We start from the raw sequence: 23,687 nt of genomic DNA on the forward strand, positions 1-23,687 counted from the left end.
ATAGACATAAGAATAGAAAAAATAGGGACCAGAGTGGGATTATTTGTCATTAGTGTTTTAGAAGCATTTATCTGATTCCTTGGCTAAAATGTAATTATATGGTTTATCCTCCTCAGGGTCACTACGAATTGGAGAAGGGGGCAAATTGGAAGGAGAACCAGACCCTAGAGCTGACTCCCCAAATGTATAAGGGAATATGTTGAGTGCTGTGAATGTTATAGTATCTGATCTTTGAAATAAAACTATGAAGTAGAACCAGATATATAACTTACCAATAAGGACACAAAGATGTAAACATACTATCTGACTTGTTTGGTTCAGCAGATAAGAGAAAGTAAGTACTGTGTACCAGAAATGAGCAGTGCTCACTTCCCACATTCACTCCATCATATTGTTCACTGACTCTCAAGTTACATAACCTTACATTTTGAAAGTTTTCTGAAATAATGCTGAGAAAGTTTGAATAAAGGCACTATGAGGCACCCTAGACTTGAGCTGTCAAAATTTTCACTAATTAGCCAATAGGTGGCAGTATAACCTGGTGTTCTTAAATTTTTTAAATATTAATTAGCAGATATTGAGACACTACATATTGTGCTTGGTGCTGTTTGTAGGCAATCAAGATTCAGAGACAAATTCATTTCTTCAAGAATGTCATAGCCAAGCAGTAAATATTCAAAGGAAACTCAAAGTTTATCTCTGCATGAATCTGAGCAGCAGATATCTCTTAAAGTACTAAAAAACAAGAGGGAGTAAGTAAAGGTGGCAAAGGGGAAAGGATGGAAGGAGATGGAGAGGAGGAGAGGGGAAGAGAGGGAAGAAAGGATTTGTAAGAAGAGAGAAAAATAATTACTCTTGAGATGCCAAAATAATAATAGAACCTGTTTATTCTTCAAAATTCATCTCAAAACTCATCCCTGGGTGCCTCAGTCCCCAGTTTAACTTAATTTCTGGCAATCCCTTTGGCTATATATCAAACATAATGCCATTCTGAGTAGTATCACATGGTCATGACCATGCCTGTTAGATCTTGAGACACTAAAGTGCAGGAGACACTAACTCAGAACAGAAACATCAATAACCACAGATGGATGTATGCATGATAGGTGTATGGCCTTTAATCAGGTATTCTACTCTAACCCTTCCTAATCTAAATTTGGTAGGAAAAGTCTTATCGACACCTTTTTCTGATGAGAGATTCAGTTTCCTTCTTTATATATAATAATTCATGTAGGGAAAACATTGTTTCCCTTTAATAAAAATAAAAATCTTCAAGATGAAATCAATGTGAAATAAGCAAAGAGGAAGCAGCAATGGTAGTTGGAACAATTTGATCTGTGGGAGAGGGGAAATCCAGGAAGCTCTAACCATATGCCAGGCATAAATACTAGACTTGTCTAATCCTTATAACATCATTACGAGATAATTACTATTATCAAGTCTATTTTATAGGTGTGAAAATGAAGCTGAGAGAACTTAATTTGCCCAAAGTCATCAACTGGTGCAACTGGATCTTCCTTTACCAACTAACCCGCACTTACCACTCACTGAGTCCTGGGGGCTCCTTAAACAACTCCTGTGAGTAGCAATGGGGGGTAGGGGGTGTCCAGGCCTGAGGACTCAAATATTTTATCGGACTACATCACAAACCTCAATGTAGACTTAGGAAACTCATTTCACTCTCCTGCTGACTCTTGAATGAGCATCACAGTGAGGTGAGCCAGTGACTGGACTGCTTACTAGAAAGACACAGGTGTTTTTCCTCAGCCCCTAATTTGAGGTCATTTCTCCAACCTTAGTTTTGTTAATTCTCTGCCATACAGCTTGTTCCAAAGCTTTTTTGTTATAATTACCAGTAGGGTCAGGGACAGGAAGCCATAGTGGAGCTTCCAAGGTTGCAGTAGCAGCCCTAGCTGCTTGTTAGCATTGGCAAGGAGGTCCCAGAACCCTCATTTCAGTCTGTACCTAATCACCAGACAGGTGGAGGTGAGGGAACTTCTTACAATGGGTAGTCCAGTCCACCACAGTCACCCAAACAGCCAGATACAATGTCATCCACAGACCCCAATATGCCACATGTTCCTTAGAATGCAGTTCTCATTTTGATGCTGTTTTGATGTGCAGTACATAAGCCTGAAAGGGGAAGGGGTAGCTAACAGAAAGTCTATTGAATCATAGATATTAGGACAATGGAATAAATAATTTTAGTCTTTTATTTTCCAGAATTTTGATGATGTGATGTCAGTAATTTTAAAGGCAATATTAAAGCTATCTCTTTTAAAAAGTAATTTTTCTTCGACTAAACAGCATTCTAGAAGAGGCTAAAGAAGACACATGGAGAGATGAAACAACACAGGCCAGATTCCCAAATTCTAGGCTTATTTTCCTGCAGATGTTTCTGCAGTGACGTGGGGAGGAGCTAGGCCACAGCAAAGCTGTTTACTCCCGTAGGTCATAAGACTACAGGGTTGAAGGAAAATGGTTAGCAGCCATGGCCTAGCAGGTTTCGGGAATAAAGCAGCTATCAAAATTGCCCTCAGCTCTATGGCTACAGAGGTACTCCAGAGGTATTCGAATCTGTCTAAACGCCCGCCCAGCCCCTCCCCTCCCATCTCCTTCCCCCTCCCCGCCCCCTCCAGGCTCCCACCAGTGAAGCGCTCAAGCTCACAAACAGCTCCCCGGTCCCCTAAACTCCTGCAACAGCTGCCACAGCAGTTGGCCACTAGGGGCGCTCTGATCTGTTTTTGCAACAATGCTCTGGTCTGAGCAGAAATCTCAAAATCACCCCTCCTCCCATCTCTTTGCAAAAAAAAAGGGGGGGGGGATTGTTTCTAAAAGATGCTTACTAGAAAGTATATGGTGGGAAAAGTACCGAATCGTGAACATAAATTATATTATGGAAGACAGATCCTTTTTAATGTAACTCAAATCTAGCTATAGACCTGCCTTCTGGGAAGACAGACTGTGCCTTTTCTGCTATGGGTGCTGAACATACCTCAGAGCCCCTAGATGAGGTACCTGCCACGTCTCAGAAGAGTCTCGGCCTTCTTTCCTCAGCCCCTTTCTGGGAAGCTCAGCTGCTGGGTCAGGCGACTTTCCACTGCCCTTCTTTCACCTCTGTTCTCTAGGAAAGGAAGGTGCTTCTCTCTCAAGCCTAGAATTCCATATCTGGGTCTAGGCCTTCCTGTGCCTACTTCACAGACGACTTCCTGTGCCCTTTCTGTGAATCTTTGAGACAGACAGATTGTCTAGTCATCGGAGACAGTTCATTATTGAAATGTCCAGACTCGGGGCTCTCCTACCTGGATGGCAAGCTTTGCTTTCAGTCTTTGTAGAATCTTAATCTCAGTCCTTCGGATTCATTGCTTCAGTCAGTATATACCTGCTTGTCCCACCCTGTGTTTCCACTTTGTTTAATACACTCACTGTTTCTATGTTTTGGCCAGTTTCTTGCTCTATTCTCAGAAATGGACAATGGCTACAGACATCAGATAGCACAGTTTGGGAGACTACCTCACATCTGCTTCCCTATCACATAGGCAAAAAAAAAAAAAAAATCTCACTATGTCTCAAAGCCCCCCAGGCCCAAAACTCTGCCTCTTCACCTGGACTTCCATTTCTCTTCTTCACTGAGCAGCTTCTCTGACTGAAAACTCATTTGTAGAGTCTAGATAATTGACACACTACGAACCCAATGAATGATCATGCCCACCCTGCCTCAGGTTACCCACTCCCCTCTCTGCCCCAAGTACTCTCTGGGTCCCCTCCTCAGGGAGTGATCTTGCATAATCCTAGTCATTACAGTTTTACAGCATCAAAATACCTTAACTACATCTTAACAATAACACACATACAATAAGAGGAGGGTCGGTCACTCACACAAGCTCTTACAGGAAAACAGGCAGCTCTCTCCCTGGTAAGAAAAATATGGGTCTCCACCCCACCACAAAAAAATCCCAGGATGCCCCAGAATGCAGTTTCTTTTCTTCATGACGTGTTGTAAAGCACGTCAGCTGCTCCTTGTTGCTGTGCAGATCACCCAACATCGGGTCACTGAGAGAGACGGCAGCGCTCGCTCACACAGCTGATAGGATTAGGAGATGGTGCTTTGTCAGCCCTGATTGAGTCCCAGACAGCCCCAGTATTCGCAGGTGAGATGTGAGGGAGAGGGAGTGTGGAGGATTGTGATGTGTTTTGCTTGTATGGTACAAACATTTTCTGGTTGGCAGTGCATTTGTATTGTCTTTTCTGTGAAGTTTGCAGTCTGGGAAGAAGGGGGGGTCCTTGTCAATATAAACCCATCCTTTATCACTCCTCTGACTTCAGGGATTGGCCACTTACATGTATTATGTGAAAGGGCTCTGAAATATAGATTTTTCTGTATGTTAAAGGTATGATAATTTAATTACAAATTTCACATTCTTTATCAAATAATTTGTCCTTGATGGGGGGGTATATAAAGACTTTCTTTCCTTCCAATTTATAACACCCTGCCCCTATGTTTCTTGCCAGGCCTAGACAGGTATATTATTTGTAATCACTAAAGGTTCAAGCCTTCTAAAGCAATTGATATTTTCTAAAAATCCAAGAGACAGTCATTTTTCCAGAAAATGCCACAAAATTATAGAACAAGACAATAAGTACTTAAGTAGAAAATGAAAATATGCATAATGATATTGTAAGGCAGATGAAAGATGAATATATTATGCTATATTAGATTATCTCTTTGGTGCTATAGTCCAAATGTTGTAAGACATTGCTCTTAATGATATGAGAAACACTTGAAATGAAATTAAAGGCAGCACAGATATTATCATTTGTAAAACTTGCCTTTAAGAGCAGCAGAAAAACAGGCTTGGGTTCCAAAAGTACAGAGCTAAGAGGCATCTGAACACTAAACCATCAGCCTTTCCCTCGGCAGGGTTGCTATGGTGACAGCAAGGCTACCGCACAGCCCTTGGTGCCTGCACTTCTGCAGTAAAAGCTTTCACTGAACACATGTTGGATTTTTTAGGCCAAAGTCCCATCATCAAATACGAAGACATAGTGGAGGCAGTTTTATCTGAGTAATTTGCTAAACACAAGTTGTATCTATGTTCTTTATCCTGTACTGATGGGCCCCTTGTGGGGCGGTGGAATTCATTTATTGATGCATTCATTCATTTGACAGTTATACGTTGATGCCTGCTGTATGGGAGGAATTGTGCCAGGCACTGCCTACAATCCCTAATGAAGACAAGTGAATGGGGACTTCTGAAATAAGAGTATAGCAGCTCTCCTGAGGGTAAACTTGGACATCCTGGAAGGAAGGATCAGGGGATGTTTCCTGGAAGAAGCTGTCTCAAATGAAACCAACTCTTTTGGAGTTGAGGAGGAAGGGTGGATAGAGCACAGGAAATGTTGTAAACAGAGGGACCAGCAGTGTTCAGAAGTCAGTGGACATGAAATCTCCAGAGAATGGAAGGGCTATTTGAGCAACATCCATTTGTATGTGAAGGGAGAGTGGGAGAGTAGCAGAGGATGAGGGGATGGGAGGCAGGGGTGCAGGGAACACGTGTAGAGGAGGAGTGGCAAGCAGATTGGCTGGACGTTGAAAGGTCTTCGTGCACCTTAAGGAACTTGACTATTACCTGAAGTAGAAAGGAGAGTCATTAATGAATTTTAATGGATAAGTATGGATTGACTTAGCTTTTCATAAAGGAAGTTGAAGATTTAGTTCAGTGGTAGAGCACTTGCTTGATAGAGAGGGTTTAGTCCCCAACACTTAAAACAACTAAAAAACAGCTAACACCAATTCCCAAACCAAGCAAAACCAAGGAAGGCAAGGGGTTGATGATTAGCTTGTGAAAAATTTTATTTAATTAGCTGGCAGGAAAGCAATGGGAGGCAACCCTGGTAGCAGGACAACTTTAGTCACCCCACTATTAAATAATCCAGAACTGTAGATAGATTCCAAATGAAGATGATGGAGATAAACAGTGACAGAAGTCCTCAGGATCCAGTCCTGTTACCAGTGAGGTTTCCATCATTGTGATATTGTAATGGTCACAGTAGAAGAGGAAGAGAAAGAGAGTTGTTTAGAGGACATGGTCAGGAATGCCTCTGTGGTTCTGACGTGATCAATTCTGTGGACAGTTTCTGCTGTTAAGTTCCCACAATCAATGTTCAGTTCTTGGTAGGGAATGTAGGAGCATCTTTTGACCTCCATAGCTCAATCCTATCTTGCCATATACAAACCAAGGCACATAATTTTAGAAATAATAAATTGTTCAGATCTTCTTGAGCCATACCTTGGGGAGGTCCATGTTTGAGACAGCTACAAGTACAGAAAGTATGAATTAATCACCTATCTCTTCTCCCTAGAGAATCCTAAGATTACATCTCTGCTAAATAGATTGGAAAAGGGTGAGGATTTTCAGAATATAATCTTTTAGGATTACAGGAAGAAAACAAATTGATTCCACAAATCGTCTAACTTCAGCATCTCTGTGAGCTCAGTGCATTTCTAGGTTTCAGAGTTGATAGTCAGGGATTGCAAAAGAGGATGATGGAGACAGCATCTCTGTGAGCTCAGTGCATTTCTAGGTTTCAGAGTTGATAGTCAGGGATTGCAAAAGAGGATGATGGAGACAGAAATACTTTGTCAAGTATCACAGTCCTTGCATGTAGGACACTAGGTGTCCACATGGGATGGTTCACTGCTCACACTGCTATCTAGAATATTTTCCCGGCTCAGAATGGAGGATATGTAAGTCCTTTTACATACTGAACTCCACCACCAGATAAGATTTGAGAATAGCAAGTGTAACAAATTGAGGCCTGTAAATATTCTGACTCTTTAGTTGGGGACGTTTTGATCTTTTTGAACATACTTGTCTGCATCACAAATGCTTTTTCTGCCTGTCACATAAAAGGCATCAGCGAATATTGGATGGCCTGGACCTGACCTAGCTGCCCTTTGGAAAGTTCTGCTTCATCAGCTGGGTACAGCTGTTTTGTTTTCTTCATCTAAACCTCGCAGCTACCCTTCAGGTGGGTATCATTATTCCCCCAAGCTAAAAAGGATTAACTTGAAGCTCTCAGGAGTGGTAGTATGCATAAAGGTTCTCATCTTGGTGTGCTGGCTTCATCTTGAGTTTCTGAGTTCAGGTTGCCTGATCTCACCACTGTGTCTGACTGGGCCTCCTCCCTGCTGTGGCCAGCAGCAGAGCAGGAGCCGGGGGCAAGGCCACGCCCTGTCAACGATCTGGCTGCCTCTGCAACTGTGCTTCGCTGGCACTTCAGGCCTTTCTGACTTACCCCTCCAAGGAGAATTGCAGCTTTCAGCCCCAACAGCTTTGGAAATCCTGCAAGCAAGACGCTATGTCAGTCCTGCAGCATTGACTTGGCTGGGGTCCAGCACAAGGGGACCCACCCCACCACTCTCAGGCGAGGTCACTGTGGGGAGTCACATGCTGACTTAAACCTAGAGGACAAGGAGGGACACCGAGGAAAGAAACAAGCAAACACAACCTTTCCCACTTTCTCCATTTTGGCTATTTGATGACCCAGCTTTTCTCAGCCTCTCCAACCAACACTCACCCCCCCCCGCCCCCCCACCAACCCTGGACCAGGTGCAAAAGGGAGGCTGGGGACCTCTGGGTTGATGACGCTGAGAATGAGCCTCCGCCAGCCTGCAGTAGGTCGGGCTGGGCTCTGGGGACCCAGCAGGGCGGTCCGGTGGGTGGGGCGCGGAGGTGCTGAGCGGCCGACCCCGGGCCTCAGGTGAGGGCGGCAGAGAGGTGTCTCCGGGGCGAGCGGCCGCCGGAGGCGGCACCACGTGTCCCGCGGGGCGGGGCAGGGCGGCGAGCGCGCCCTCGGAGCCGAGCGCTTACGAACGGCGGCGGCGGGGACGCGGCTGACCCAAAGCAGCCGCCGCCCGCGCCCCGCGGCTCAGCTGAGTCTCCTCCCTCGCTCGCAGGTGCCTCCTCTTGGAAGGCGGCGGTGGCGCGGGGAGCTGGTGGCGAGCGGCGCGATGGGACCCCTCCGGGAGAGCAAGGTGAGGGGACACGGAGTATGGGCGCGGGTACAGGGTCCGAGGGCAGAAAGAGGAAAAGCTGGGTGGGCCTGGGCGAGAGGAGAGCCAGGTGAGAAATGGACAGACAGGTGGAGATCAGAGTAGAGGGAAAGTGGGGAAGTGGGTGGTGGGGACACGGGGTCAATGGTTAGGTGATGTGACAGATGGAGACGTGGCACTGGAGGAAGAGATTTCGGGAGGGGGGTAGCATAAGGATTTATTAAATTGACTTTAGAGGGTTAATCCTATCTCTTGAAGCTGGGGATTTGACGTGAAGCCTAGAGTTGGTGTCCTATGTTTTCCTGTGTGTGTGTGGTGGGGGGTGATATGGGGATTTGATGTATTCGTGATTAAGAAATAAGGACTGCAGCGTGTCAGTGATCCGGCTCAAGAGCGTGCAGTGTGCCAAGCGGAGTGGCTGATGTGAGATACCTGCTGGGTGACTGATGTACCTGACAGATGCAGAGGCTGGGTGTGGCATGCAGCCCCAGGATGACAGATGCGGAGCCACCTCGAGTGTTTTCAGTTGCAGGGGTATTCCCTTTAATTCTTGCACAGGCGTCTCAGGTGTTTACTTTGGCCTTGATCCTTCCTGGTAAGGAGGAAATGAGCCTGAGGTCAGGTTGTGAGATGGTGTTTGTGACCTAAGCCAGAGCCCTCTCTTGGTTGCAGAGGTTGGAGGGAGAAGCCGAATTTCGGCAGAAAGCTCCTCCTGGGAATCCATTTTAATAGGACAGAGTGGGGCGACCCTCAAAGTGCTGGGTTTGAAGTTCTCTCTGCTTCTAGATGGTTCACAGGCTCTGCCTCCTTTCAGCCTCTTTCCTCACCTGTAAAGACAGACTTGAATTACTGTTGATGTTGCAGCTCGGGGTGTAAAGATCCATTAAATAAGCTAATGGTGGAGATAGCATTAAAATTTTTTTTAACACACATTGTGTGGGGTTGGTGAGAGGTGCCAAAGTGTGTGTAGAGGTCAGAGAACAGCTTGCAGAAGTCCCTGAGTCCTCTTCCATCATGTGTGTTCCAGGGATTTAATTCAGGTCAGCAGGCATGGCAGAAAATGCCTATATTGACTGAACCATCTCACTGGCCAAGAGAAAGTAGTTTTAAATTGTAAACATTGTCAAAATATTACTTCTTATGCTTTTTAAATGCATAAGAAGGCATTGAAAACTGCATTTTTAGAGAAAGGAAAATTTCTTCTCCTGGATGTCCTCTAGGAAAAACAAAAGCTAGACATGATGTAAAAGGTGGGGCCATCTTCCTGGGTATCGGGTGTATGTGTGCTTTTCTGTTGGCAACAAGCCTTCTGTACCAGGATATTAATGCATAATTAAGATCCTTTCTGAAGAGGAGGGATTTTAAAGATAAGTGTATGTATGCTGGGTGCAGTGGAACACACTTTTAATCCCAGCACTAGGGAGGCAGAAGCAGGTGGCTGTGAGTTCAAGCCAGGGACTACAGGGAGACCCTGTCCCAGACCCCCCACCCCCTCAAAAGTGTGCAATCCATCAGAAAGAATTCTTCCAGGTATAGGCATCTACTTTGTGAAGAGACAGAAAAACAGAAGTGAAATTGTGGCAGCTAATTTAGGAACAACATAAGGGGAATCTAAAGAAAAATAAACTGTGGTGTGCTGGATGATAAAGAACCTTTAAGAACTTCAAGCCTGAATGTGATAGAAAAGGAATGAGAAGGTGAATTAGAAATGGCTTGAAGGAGTGGGGTAGCCTTCATGCTGATGGGTGGTGGTGATGTGTGTGTGTGTGTGTGTGTGTGTGTGTGTGTGTGTGTGGAGGGGAGTAAGTGCAGACACTCCAGAGGATTTCAAGGAGACAGAGACAGAGACACAGAGACACAGAGACAGAGACACACAGAGAGACAGAGACACAGAGAGAGAGAGAGACAGACAGAGGTACTGTTCACAGGATCCAAAGGGTGAGATCACTGGAAGACCTTGGGAGCTTATTCCAGAAACTAAGGTACAGATTGCCCTAACTGTGAAGGTTCAGTGTTCAGAAAAATGACCTAATCTCAGGAGCTCCGCCTTGCAAAAGCAGAAAGGAATTGATTGTTTTTGCTTTCCAATTTCAAGAAGGAGCAGAGAATGCAGCATCAGGAGAAGGAAATTTCCAGAAGTCGGATCCCCCGGTTGATTCTTCGACCTCATCTGCCCCAGCAGCAGCACAAGGTGTCCCCAGCCTCAGAGTCTCCCTTCTCTGAGGAGGACAGCAGAGAGTTCAACCCCAGCAGCTCTGGACGTTCAGCGAGAACCATTAGCAGCAACAGCTTCTGCTCAGGTACAGTGCCACTGGGCACCTCCACAGCAGGAAACTGGGGCCTACAGGTGGAGTGTGATAGACCAAGCTGAGCCCTCCCAGCCCAGACCTAGCCTTCTAGCCTCATGACTTACATGCTGAGTCTTTCTAGCTCTTGTAACCTACCAGTACAGCAGCTTTTTATGGCTCAGCCCAACTAAACTGCAAACTGGAATCGCACACCAAAAGCAGGCATGAAATTAATTGGGTTTGTTGTTTCTAACTTTAAAATGTGTTTAATAAGTCTAGAAATTATATTAATCCGAATTTTATACTAGCAACTTTTTGTAAGTCTATGTACTTTTGATTATGGAATTCCCCCAAATAAAATAATTCTAACAAATAAAGGCAAGACCAAGGAGGGCTACCTATACTTCAGGCCTGGTCTTGTAGTTTATTGGGAAAGATCACAGGCTTATTATCTGTCAGACCTGATTCCAGGATGGAATGGAATCCCAGACCTTCTACCATTTACCTGATGTGTGGCCTTGCTCAAGTTCCTTAAGCTTAGTAAGCCTCAGTTGCTAAAGGCATAAAATGGAATGATTAATGCTGGTTGAGGATTCCTTATTAGAAATGCTTGGAATAATAAATATTTGGGGTTTGGGTTTGTTCAAATTTGGAGTATTTTGCAGATGCATAATGAAATAGACTAGGGATTCAGATTTGGGCAGAAACTAAACACAAAATTCACTTGTGGTTTATGAATACTTCATACACATAGCCCAAACAATTTTTCAGTGTGCTTGTCTTTTGCTTGCAATCTGTTACATGAAATGCACAGAATTTTCTACTTGTGCCCTCATGTTGGTACTCACAAAGTTCCACATTTTATAGCATTTTAGCATTTGGGTTTTTGTATGAGGAATGTTCCACCTGTATCTGCTTTGTAGAGCTACCGTGAGGATTAATGAAACCATTGAACTAAATGTATCCCTTGTGGAAATTCTGGCTTATAGAGATCTTTAATATTTGATGGTCTTTAATGTCATGAACTATGAGTGCCACTTAGCACATGATGAAGTTTCCTTAAAGTTGGAAGCATCTTTGGTAAAGACACCAGTCTCACCCTAGTTCCTCAAGTGCCAATGACAGCGCTTGACAGAGCCTATAAAACTGAAGCATGTACATTAAAATGAAAAGTATTAGGACTTTGGGTAAAATGTAAAGGAGTGGCTGTCTTATGATTATAAAGAATATTTTGTATTTCAGATTTGAAGAACACATGTGTGAGAAGGGCTGTGTGAACCAATATGCCACCAGTATTCTAATTTTAGCAAGATGCACATGTTCTGCTTCATATAGTGCAGAAACTACATTTTCCAAGTGTCTTGATAAATATAATTTTGGACTTACTGCATAATTTCAGAGAATGATTCCATCTTGTACATAAGTTGTATTTTAGAAACTCAACTATCTACTTAAAATATGGGTTTTTTTCCTCTATGAAGCCTCAAATTCTCTGCTTGGTTCCAAGATAAGGTGTCACATTGTTATATTTTAAATTCTTTTTCTTTCCATTTTTATGAACAAATATAGTTTAAAAAAAGTATACCCACTGATAGTTGTGAAAGTTTCCTGCAAAGGTAACTAGAAACCTAACAAGCCCATGGTTGTTGCTGTAACACTGCTCTGGAGCTCAGAGTGCACGCTGTTCAGTGCGGAGCATCCCTTCCAGCTGACACTGCCTTGTGTCCATAACTCAAATCTGCATTTATTTCTGATAGTCTCTCCATACGATAAATTTCTCTGTGGCTGAGTGACTTCAAGGTAATTGTCAGAAGATAAAAAATTTGGTCAAAGCAAAGGTGAACAAAGAGATTTTACAAAATATAAAGGCAAACCAATAAAATTATTAACTTGGGTTATGAGTCATTCTCTCTCAGACCCATTTCTTGAATCATTCCTTCTTCCCCAAAGACCTGTCTCCCATGAAGGCCATAATGGTAGACATGAAAAATCGAACATAGATATTGATCCTTCTGCCATTAACTAGCTGAGAATTGAATGGCAGACACATATAATTATGAGTGTCTGCAAACCGACCCTTCAATCTTTAGCCTTGCACTCTGTCTCCTGATAGGATTCTCTCCACTCCAGAGCCCCTCCCTCACCTTTCCCGTCTTCCTCTGTTGGTAATTCCCCAAGGTCTGAGCCCAATGCCTTTAGCAGTCTTGCTTTCCTTTCCTGTGGAGTTCTGATGAGCCCTACAAAGGCTTTTGAGTGTTGTACTGACTGAAATTGACAGCAGCAAGGCCTTTGGGGGCGTGTTAATGATGCTTTAGGAGGTCAGTCGGTGGGTGGAAAATAAATGGGTTTGGTACTATGGGGAGTGCTAATGCTGCAGGCAGTGAGATAGAGAATGTTAAACATGTCCAACCAGCAGGGGGAAATAGCTGGTCTTAATCCAGACACTGGAATACTGAGGCCATAATATGCACTGCTTAATCAAAGCAGTTAAATCAGACAATGAAACACAAATGTTAGTGTGAGCTTTAAAAATATTCTCTACAAGAATGAAACTGGAACACTTACAGGTGTCTGCCCCTAAAGCTTCTAGCAGTGCATGCCAGTATTAGTGTATGCTCATTATAAAGTGTCACACACAGTACTTAGTCTCAGAAGTGAAGAGAATTCTTATAATCTAGAAGTGAAAACATAAGTGTTACTCAAAACCCTGAAAATTAATTTGAAAATTGCATTATTTTTCCTGAATTCTGTAACAAAGGCATTAATTGTGAGGAGCATTTATATGCTAAAATATTAATTTTTCAGACTCTAATATAGTGAATTTATATGCAGTTACATTTATTTATGGAAGGTTATCCTTTGTTTTGGTAGTCTGGCATTCCTATCATTTTTATGAAAAATACACACACACACACACACACACACACACACATACACACATAGTAGATGGTCATACATTTTGGTAAAATAAGTGACAACTCTGTTATTGTTCCTCTACTCCACCACATATTTTCCTAATAATTCTACTGATCAATGAAATTGAAAGGCTGGCACCATTTCTAAAGTGACCTGTGCATCTTTACCTCCTGTCTCTTTTCCCTCCCCCACTCCACTGCCTTCCTTCTTTCTTCCCATGGGAGCCTTGGCAAAGGAGCATTTAATGACTGGATATTCTATATGCTAATTTGTATGTCGTGTCTATCTAATTTTAGAGGGAAGGAGTTGTGTGTGACCTTTTGCCGTTCATTTGGGGTGTATCCCCAAAGTGCTTTTTCTCTGAGTAGATACTGCGGGCAGAAGCTCTTTGAAGATGAGCAGGTGTTTTGTGCATTTCATCAACACACAAGTTCTGTCCTTGCACAGCATTCTAGTGTTAAAACAGGCCATTCTGCTCAGATTATATTCAATCTCAGTCACTTTGACCTGAGTTGGAGAGAGTTAAAACCTGGCCTTATTTTGTGTGTATAGCAAATAGAATATTGAACATTCTTAGCTTTATTAAAATAAAAGAATATACAAGAAGTACAGTTAACAGTGAGTTAATATGAATAAAACACTATCTGCTTTCATATTCTGTTTTTCAAACAGAATATTGTACATTTTTTCAAAGCCAGTGGGTTTTTTAATATATATTTTTTATTGAATAAAGCCAGAGTTTTGTTTTGTTTCATTTAAAACAGTATTCTACATAGTATCACCCTATCTCTGCCCAGGTCATCTTCCTTGTTTGTAATGTGCCCATGGAAAGTCGTAAAGCCTACAGTGGTAATTGTGTTTTGGGTGTGGCCTATTGAGTCTAGACCTCTGTTCATTTTTCTCACTCCCCCTCCCCCTCCCCCTCCTCCTTTTTTTGTTAGTAATGACTTGTTTGTCATTGTATCATGACCCCAGTCACCATTAGCAAAGCTGGTGACTTGGGTGAGTGTGTGAGGTACAGACATCCATCACCCGCCACAGTTAGCAGCATGCTGTGCATTCTTCCTTGCTTAGTTGAGGCAATAATTACCCCCTTAGAATTGGAGGCAGATGGATCGCTGGGTTTTAAGCTAGTTCTCCTCGGGGTGCCTTGTAAACATGGCAGGTGGAACAAATTATGCACACAGAGCACTGGTGGTTTTATGGGAGACCAGTAATTTCTCAGCGTTATTTTCATGTTTCTAATATGCACAAAGAGATGAGATACATGGGTAAGTTTATGAGTTCTGCTAAAGAAAACCAGTACCACCAGGTCAATAAACAAAGAAAATCAGAGATACTTTGCCATCTAATCTCAAGTAAAGCATTTGCAGAAAGTATTTAAGTTTGTACAGTGTTTTGGATGAAATCTTCCCTTGACTGCCGATAACCTAGTGGTGATCATTGTTGCTGTTTGTGGGCAGAACAATTAAGGCAAATTATAACCTGACTAGTGCACTGCTGAGGCATGAGAAAGCCTCCAAAAATTTGCTAGGCCTTGCCAAACAGAAATATTTCTGCTTTGCTTTTGTCTAGCTTGAGGAAATCTGGCATCTGGATGGGGCAAACCTTTGAACATAATGATTAGAATTGAGATGAACTGCTTCAAGTGAAGTGAGCTGCAATACTAAATTATACTATAATTGAATGACTGCCAACATGCTGTGAACTGAAAAGCAAAGACCCTAAGAATTTAGTATCATTTTAATGAGTCTGGGGCCTAGGCATTATTGTATAATGTATATTTCAAGGGCATAGCTACTTCAGCCGTAGAAATATGCACCTAATGGAATAGGTTCTAAGCGTTGGGCATATAGGCAGTATTTCTTTGAAAATGTAATTGCAATTAGAGAAGAACAAGAACAAATTCTTTTCCATCCAGCAAAAAAATTCTTAGCAATGAGGACTATGAAATGTATTCATAATGAAAAAAATCGAGCCATATTTAAAGTAAAAGACTGTAATCAACCTGAAAAACATTTACATTCTAAAGCACTTTTCTTTATGACAGCCTTTTGTAATTTCAGAGTTAGTTTTTGTTTACTTAAAAATCATCAGTAGAACTTATTTAAAATGATTATTTGGCCCCGTCATAAACCTGTTATGGGAGGAGTGAGGGCACAAGAATCTGCATTTTATAGGCCTATTGGATTCTTATGCATGCTGAAGTCTCAGACTTACTAGCTTGTGGTTGGTCTGTGTCTGTGTCTGAGGGGTAGGGGGAGTCACACCATAACAGTAACATCAAAGATGTGCAAAACTAGTGACCAGCAAGTTCTTTAGATCAATGGCTTCAGGGCAAAGGAGATGGCTCTGTATCCCCTGAAAGTAACAGCTTCTGACCTGTGTAGACCAATACCAGGTCATTAGTCTTAGCAACAATGTTACTTATATTTACATAATGGACTTAACTTGTGTCCAAACGGTAGAAAAATGGAGTGGAGGAGAACAGATTTTCTTACTTTATTTTCCTATGTAATCCACACTCTGGATTTACCACTTCTACCTACACTTTTTATTCTCCCATTTTCTTTGGGATCAGAATGATTTGTAGCATACTAAAAGAGACTGTAAATGGCACACCACAAATGCACCTAAACACCTTGTTGTTTACTAAAAGAAATAAAGGAAGAAAAACTAAACCCATTTTACAAGTTCCTGTCAACTTGTGTTAATCCAGAAAGCATTTACTAGATGCCTGCTGAGGTTCAAGAATTGTGCAAAAATTTCCAGAAATGAATGAAACACAGGGATTGGAAAGACCAGCCATTTTATTGCCTTAGCCCAGACATCTGAAAAACAGGATAGCAAATCTCTGGATGTGATTCCCATACTCTTCCTTCCACTTACTCATTTTATGTTTCTTTCCCTTTTAAAATATATATTTTATTTTATGTTTATGAGTGCATTGCCTGCATGTGTGTAAAATGCACCAGTGCAGTGTCATGCAATACCCACAGAGGTCAGAAGAAGGTGTCAGATTCCTTAGAACTGGAGTAAAACAGATGGTTGTTAGCCACCATGTGGGTGCTGAGAACTGAACTGGGGTCCTCTGCAAGAGCAGCCAGTGTTCTTAACCACCAAGCTGTCTCTTTGGCCCCCATCTCTGTAATTTGAGGTTGTTCTTCCAGTGTCAACATTGGCCTCTCATATTTCATAAGCCCAAGGCTGCAAAGAAGTGACATTAGTTAGCACGGTGTACTACATAAACAAAAGCCTTGGCATCAGTGAACCTCACTGATGAAACGAAATGGGATAAGAAGCAGCCAGGGCTGGGTCATGAAAGGCTTGTTGTACACCATGAAAGAACTGGATGTGCAAGATTAAGTGTCCATGCAGGAAGGAGGCCAAGGAGGTAGAGTGAGGCCACCTTGACAAAAGATGCTGGAGGAGATGCTAAAACCAGGCAGTGTGGGCCAAATTCATAGTTATGCGGAATTTTTTAAATTTCACTTTTAACACTAATTTTAACTAATTCTGTGGACTAAAAATCATGCCTAAGTAGATGTATGTGGCACATGTGCTTCCATTTTCCAGTTCTCAAATATCTAGAAACAAAACTCAGTGTCCAAATTAATGATTTTTGTCAAATGAAAGCACCATTCCTGTGTTAAGGAGTCTAGCTTCGCCAGATATCAACAGAAATAACCTCCATAAGGAAACCTAGTGCTGTGGGTAGCTAGGAAAGAGAGATGCCATGCTAAAAAAAAATCCAGAAAATGGGCTGGAGAGATGGCTCAGTGGTTAAGAGCACTGACTGCTCTTGCAGAGGACCTGGGTTCGATTCCCAGCACCCACATGGCAGTTAAGGACCATCTGTAACTCCATCTCCAGGGATCCAACACTCTCTTCTGGCCTCTGCAGACATTGTATGCATGTGGTGCACTTACATGAAGGCAGAAGTCATGCACATAATATAATAAAGAAAAATAAAGAAATCCAGAAAAATCCTCCCTCAGAAGTTGGCATGCAAAAGTTTTAAACGCTGTGTAGGAGTTAAGAGAGGCAGAGAATGGCATGGCAGAAAGAAATCAATGTGTGTAAAAGCACAGTCATTGGGCTGGAGAGCTGGATCAGTGGTTAAGAGCACTGGCTGTTCTTGCAGAAGACCAGGGTTCACTTCCCAGTACCCACATGGTGGCTAACAACTGTCTGTAACTCCAGTTCTAGGGGATCTGATGCCCTCTTTTGACCTCCATGAGCATTTCACAGCATGGGTGCATCTACCTATATTCAGGCAATACACTCATATGCATAAAATAAAAATGATAAAGTATAGTCATTAAAGTGAAAGGAATCTGGAAGGAGCTATAAGGAATACTGTCCTCCCTCACAGGTTCTCTTCAGTCACACAAGTCCTGAGAAAACCTAACAGCTTACATTACAAACAAGGTGCTGTTTAGCACTGTATTTCCCAGGCTGACTTGATACCACCCACCACCCTACTCCACTGTCCAGGCCATACTCCTCTCCCACCCTGTAGACCATGGTGCACTCACCCCACCCCAGCGGACGCTGCATACTTCCATTTGCCTACTCCTGTGGATGTCTCTGGGCTCTTCCTCTTCACCAGCTGACTCCATCTTTCTTCTGTCTTCTGAGTGGGTGCCTGTGTGGATAGGATTCTGATAAGAGACTGACCTAGCCCTCAGAATTCATGAGGCCTTGTGGATCCTAATCTTCCCTTATATTTATTCAGTTGTGTTTTAGGGGAGGGGTGTTAGTGATAAATCTATTTTATAATTTAACTAAAAACTAGCCCAAACCCCCATATTCCTTGTAAGATGTGGAAGTGCATCTATCAGAGTAGATACAGCCTCATATCTACAATTAATTTTGTTTTGCTTTTACCAGATTGTGCTCATCCACTGGGTGTGGAACACATATTACAGGAGAGCACTATCCTAATAGCTGAACTAAGCACTGGCAGACCTCTTGTCTGGTGCATCCCATACCTGTCATCGCCTGTCAACATGTGGAAGTCCCTCTCATTCATGTCACCGTAATGACAGCATGAGTCTACTGAGAACTTCATTTATCAAACCATTCTTCTCTAGATGAGTATTTTGTCCCCAAGGCTAGCACTTAAAATTCTGAGTTCTGTTTTATGGCTGTCATTGGAATTAGACCACTTATGGGCGTATTCTTTCACTCTTTATCTTCTTTGTCGTTTTTGAAAGGTAAGCTGGGTGTACAGTTCAGTGGTAGAGCACCTGCTAAACATGAGGAAGGCCTGAGTTCTATCCTCCCTCCCTGGAACCTCCCAAAAGAACTAAACATAATGATACATATACACTGCACTAAAACAGTTGATCATTTCCAAATGAAAGTCTGGAATGTTGCAACTGACACTGCACAGTGAGCATTCCTGTTTTCTCCTTTGATTCCTATTCCTTGCTCTCTTTTGGCCACCGTTCCCTTCAGATTTTCAATATGAGAAGAAATGGAAGGGAAAGTATTTCCATTGCTGCAGCACAGCCAGCTTTAATCCACCTATCCTCGGAGAGCCCTAGAGCTTTCTTAGTGTATCGCATTCTGGAGGTAGGAGCTGGCTTCCTAGTCTTTCTCTCACCTCTTCCATTCCTACCCTGGTCTTCCTTTCCTTTACCACTCCCTCCCATCTCCTTTCATCAAGAAAAGAGGGACTTTTATGGGAGAAGTCAGGGCTCCAAAGTAGCTCAGAAATCCTGGGAATGTTTACATGTGAGATGATTGTTTTGTCTCCAAGAAACAAGGGAAGCATCCACTAAATAATTGCCATACTCTCTACTTGTCCTGGGAGATACAGGTTATGTGGCTTAGGGTAAGCTGCTCATCCGAGTCATTTAGACAGGCTCATGTCCATTAGCATCCCCAAAAGCTCCACAGTATTAATAGAAAAACATCCTCCCTCTTGCCCCTCATCTCTGTAGCTACTGTCCCGTTCCTTTGTGCCTCATCACAGCAACATGGCACCAGAACTCATCTAGTGTGGCCATGGCCCTGGGGCAATCTTTCCCTTCCCTTGTCTTCTCTCTTCTCCCATGACCTCTCAGTGGTACTCTCTGTAAATGGTCTTCCTCTTTGGCTTCTGTGCCACCACCCTGAGTGGACCTAGTACCTGTTAGCTCACTCCTCAGCCACTGTCCTTGTTCTCTCTTCCTGCCTTCCCCAAGGGATCTATTCAGTCTGTGTCTTTATATTCCTGTTCTGTAGGGTGGTGATGCTCTTGACTCCCATTCTTCCCTGAGCTTCTGCCTGTTACCTAAGTGCTCACTTCATATCAATGGCATGTTTAATCCTTCATATTTACAGTGTCAAAACCAGAATTCTGTATTTCACCCTCAATGTGTTTGTAAACTTTTCTCCATCCAGAAATAACTACCATGTACTTGAAGGAGAAAAAAATGATAGAAGATAACCTATTTTTCCCCATTTTTCATTATCATAAATCTTTTTTTTCCAAATATATCTCAAATGCATCTAGTTTTCTCATTTTCTATTACTATGTAGTATCCCAGTCAAGTCACTGTCACTTTTCATTTGTACTGTGGTAATGGCCTTTCCGTGGGTTTGTTTGCATCTACCTTTTTATTACTAAGGGTAACATAACTAAGAAGGAGGCTCTGGGCTTTCCTATCGGGATGTAGACCATGGCTCTCCCACTCACTGATCACAAGCTTGGGCATGTGTCTAGGAAAACAGACTGACAGTAGCAACTTTGGGGAGAGGATGTTAGACTAAATTGCATTAAGTGCTTGAAACAGTGTTTGATACTTAGTATTTAATGAATATCACCTGAATACATTATTATTCCTTCACCCTGCTCTTTAGTAACACAAACCAGATTTTTGCCATCTTGTACTTAATACTGTCAGATACTCATAGTAAACTTAATCTTTCCTGTAGTACAGTCTCTCACATGCTTGTGTTTCTGCCTTCCTCCCACCTCAGTATCCGTCATTCTCTCCTTGTCAGCCTCCTGTCGGTTTCCTCAGTGTGCCATATCCTTTCTTATTGCAGAGATTTTTACACTTGCTGTTTCCTTTGCCTGGATTTATTGTTCCAGCCTATTCTCTAATAAGTTGTTTTTTATTTTTTTGTCTTAATGCTAATGATCTCCTTAGGAGTCTTCCACAGCCTATCTACTAAGGTCCCTTCTCCGTGTCTAGTCTATGCAATGTCACCCAGTGTGCTTCATTAACGGTATATTATAATCTAAAATACCTTCTTTGTGTATTTTTCTACTTGCTTATCTGCTGTCTGCCCTTACTACTAGCATGTGACATCCTTAAGGAAAATCTCTAAGTCTTGATCATCATAACACCTATAATATATAGAATAATACCCGATATACAATAGGAAATCAGTTATTTATTTGCAGAGAGGATGGATGGTTGTATGATGAGATGGATGGATGGATGGATGGATGGAGGGGTGGAGGGGTGGAGGGGTGGAGGGGTGGATGGATGGATGGATGGATGGAGGGGTGGAGGGGTGGATGGATGGATGGATGCAATTCTTTCAGCACTGGCCACTTGTTAATGATTATATAATGTACAATTCTGAACTGAAATTAGGATAAAACCTCGTATACTTGTAAATTATTTTTATAAAAAGATGCTACCATGGACTGAGAGAGATGGCTCAGGGGTTAAGAGTACTGGCTGCTCTTGCAGGGGTGGAGGGGTGGATGGATGGATGGATGCAATTCTTTCAGCACTGGCCACTTGTTAATGATTATATAATGTACAATTCTGAACTGAAATTAGGATAAAACCTCGTATACTTGTAAATTATTTTTATAAAAAGATGCTACCATGGACTGAGAGAGATGGCTCAGGGGTTAAGAGTACTGGCTGCTCTTGCAGAGGACCTGGGTTCAATTCCCAGTATCCACATGACTGTTAACAACAGTTCATAACTCCAATTCCAAGGGATCTGATCCCCTCTTCTGGCCTCTGCAGGCATTGCATAACATGGGCGCACTTAAATACATTCAGGCAAAACACTCATGCACTTAAAATAAAAAAGTCACAAAATATTTTTTTAAGATGCTATCGTTAGGTGAATGAATAGAAGTTCAAACTTTTCTACTAAAAACCTAGAATGCAAACATGCACTCTCTGTGCAAATGGTTGCTTGTGTGGAGGCAGGAATACTGGAACAGCTCAAAAGTGTTTCTTGCTTCAAATTTTTGTGGTCTGCTTATTATGGGATGGCTTCTTTCTGAAAGCTTACTTTGTCTGATTTTGGTTTTAGCATTCCCAAAATTTCTGATGTTTCCACTTGGAACAGGCCTTAGTAGAAAAATGTAAAAATCTGCTACCTTGTGGTGATTTTAAAAAAGGCATTTCTTTCTTATAAACTTGAGTTTGAACTCTAAGTCAATTACTTAGTCTCTGTAACCATGAAATTCTTCACCTCTCTGATCAACAGTTTCTCCAACTATAATATATTATTAGAATTATAGGGTAAACATTAGTGTGTGTGCTGCAGGATAGGTATTGAATGTTTGTTCCTTGCCTCACCTATGTCCCTTCAGTGAATATGTATGGTGTGTAGTTAGAATTCCACATTGTTCAGATTAACCATGAGTTTAAGGTTTGTTATTTTATCTGTGTGATAAAATATCAAACTGTTTTAAAAAATATAGTGTCTGGAGCAACTATATTAGCAGCATTTGGCACATAATAAGTACTCATTCATTTATTGAATGTCAATCAATGCTCCTTCTGTTCACGAGAACCAATTAGACTTCCATATTTTTCAAAGTAATGCTTCCTTAAAATGACAGTGATTTTTCCCCCTTATATGATGCAACTTAGTGTTGAATAGCATCAAACCATAACTGAATGTTTCAAGACATGATGGCACAAAACTACGTTTTCCTCTGCCTGATGTGAAATTTAAATGTCTTCTGGAATTGCTTAGTTCAACATTTTGGAAAACAAATGAGCTCTGAAATCTCCATTCACATAAGAACCAGGAGCTTTAGAGAGATCCTTTGGACTTTCACAGACTATTTTATTTCTAATCTTTGATATTTGGTGTCTTAGTCTTATAAACTTTTAACAGTTCTATGTAATTGATGCAAGGAGATTTAAGTAGGGTTTAGTCATTATAGTTAACCCAAATGTATTTGATGACTGGTTGTTAGGCATACTTACTAAATATCAGGAAATTTTATAGCATCATCCATTCACATGCACAAACGATTTAGTAATCTTATGATTTAAAATGTGGGGCTTGGGAAATGGCTCAGCAGTTAAGAGCATTGGCTGTTGTTGCAGAAGACCTGGGTTAGAATTCCAGCCCCCAGATGGTGGCTGATAACAGTCTGTAACTCCAGTTCTGGGAGATCCAACCCACTCTTCTGTCCTCTGTGGGCTTTGTATGACATAAGTGCACTTACATACATACAGGTATAACACACATATAAAATAAAAATAAATAAATCCCAAAAATTTAACCTTTAAAAAAGTAGAATTAAAAATTTATCTATAAATATCTACAAAATTGCATGGGTCATTCATTATTTAATTGATGATTAAGTGTAAAAGGACATTATTTTTTTAAAGGTTAAAGTTTTCCATTTATTTTATATAACATTTCTTTAAGTATCACTGCTTTATAGTTAATGTTACTTTAATGTATGCATTTAAATATAGATCTATGCATAAAAGGATATTCTAAACATAAACATTGGAAGAAACTACAGATTTGACAAAATAGAAAATATCTGAATGTCAAAAACATTATGAAGTCAAAATAATGTTAATGCCATTTATATCGTGATATGTGTAAATTTCTCCTCTCAATAAGAAAACCAGAATACTCAAATAGAAAAGATAAGAACAATTCATAGAATAAGTAAAAAGGCCAATAAATAAATATATGAAGAACATTAAGATTTCCTAACAAATACATGAACATTAAGAATCAAGAATTCATTTTTAATTACTAATCTGAAAAATTATAAGAAAAACAATATTTATTTCTCATGAATTTAGTGAGATACTCTAATATAACAGAACTATAAGTTGACTCAAACTTCATTGACATTTCAGTAATTCCATTAGCCATTCATTCTATGTACTAATCAAAGATTTAGCCAAAAATATAGCTGTAAGCTGTATTACTAAAACAGTTTTAATAATAGTATGAAAAAAAGAAGTCTAAATTACCCTATAAGATGGAATTGATCTTTAAAAATCCATATTCTTAACTACTTTGAACGGATCACTTCTTTAAATGATTCATTTAGATAAGTAAGTCACCATGGTGGCACACACCTTTAATCTTAGCATTCCAAGAGGCAGAGATAGGCAGATTTCTGAGTTCCAGGCCAGTCTTGTATACACAGTAAGTTCCAGGACAGCCAGAGCTACAATGTGAGACCTTGTCTA

General features: G+C 41.5%; 2 protein-coding genes across 9 annotated transcripts in view; one reads left to right on the forward strand and one right to left on the reverse strand.

Moving 5' to 3' along the window:
* The window catches only part of LOC103748743 (protein SMG5), a 122,274-nt gene extending 118,309 nt beyond the window's left edge, over nucleotides 1–3,965 (reverse strand). For 4 of the 6 annotated variants that reach the window (XM_008851491.3, XM_008851488.2, XM_008851486.2 and 1 more), the window contains exon 1: nucleotides 3,880–3,965. The gene's annotated coding sequence lies outside the window, so the exon portion shown is untranslated. Of the gene's footprint in view, nucleotides 1–2,995; nucleotides 3,126–3,879 lie in introns of those variants that run through there. The other 2 variants (XM_008851489.3, XM_008851487.1) reach the window with 2 other exon arrangements.
* Sybu (syntabulin) overlaps nucleotides 3,943–23,687 on the forward strand; it is a 73,129-nt gene continuing 53,384 nt past the window's right edge. Inside the window, exons 1-4 of one of the 3 annotated variants that reach the window (XM_008851482.1) lie at nucleotides 3,943–4,151; nucleotides 6,915–7,032; nucleotides 7,961–8,038; nucleotides 10,152–10,356. In XM_008851482.1, coding sequence (XP_008849704.1) covers nucleotides 8,015–8,038; nucleotides 10,152–10,356 — 229 coding nt within the window. In that variant the 5' untranslated portion in view covers nucleotides 3,943–4,151; nucleotides 6,915–7,032; nucleotides 7,961–8,014. Of the gene's footprint in view, nucleotides 4,152–6,914; nucleotides 7,033–7,880; nucleotides 8,039–10,151; nucleotides 10,357–23,687 lie in introns of those variants that run through there. The other 2 variants (XM_008851483.1, XM_008851481.1) reach the window with 2 other exon arrangements.

Source organism: Nannospalax galili, unplaced genomic scaffold, assembly GCF_000622305.1.
Source record: "Nannospalax galili isolate Female #2095 unplaced genomic scaffold, S.galili_v1.0 scaffold284, whole genome shotgun sequence".
NCBI lineage: Eukaryota > Metazoa > Chordata > Mammalia > Rodentia > Spalacidae > Nannospalax > Nannospalax galili.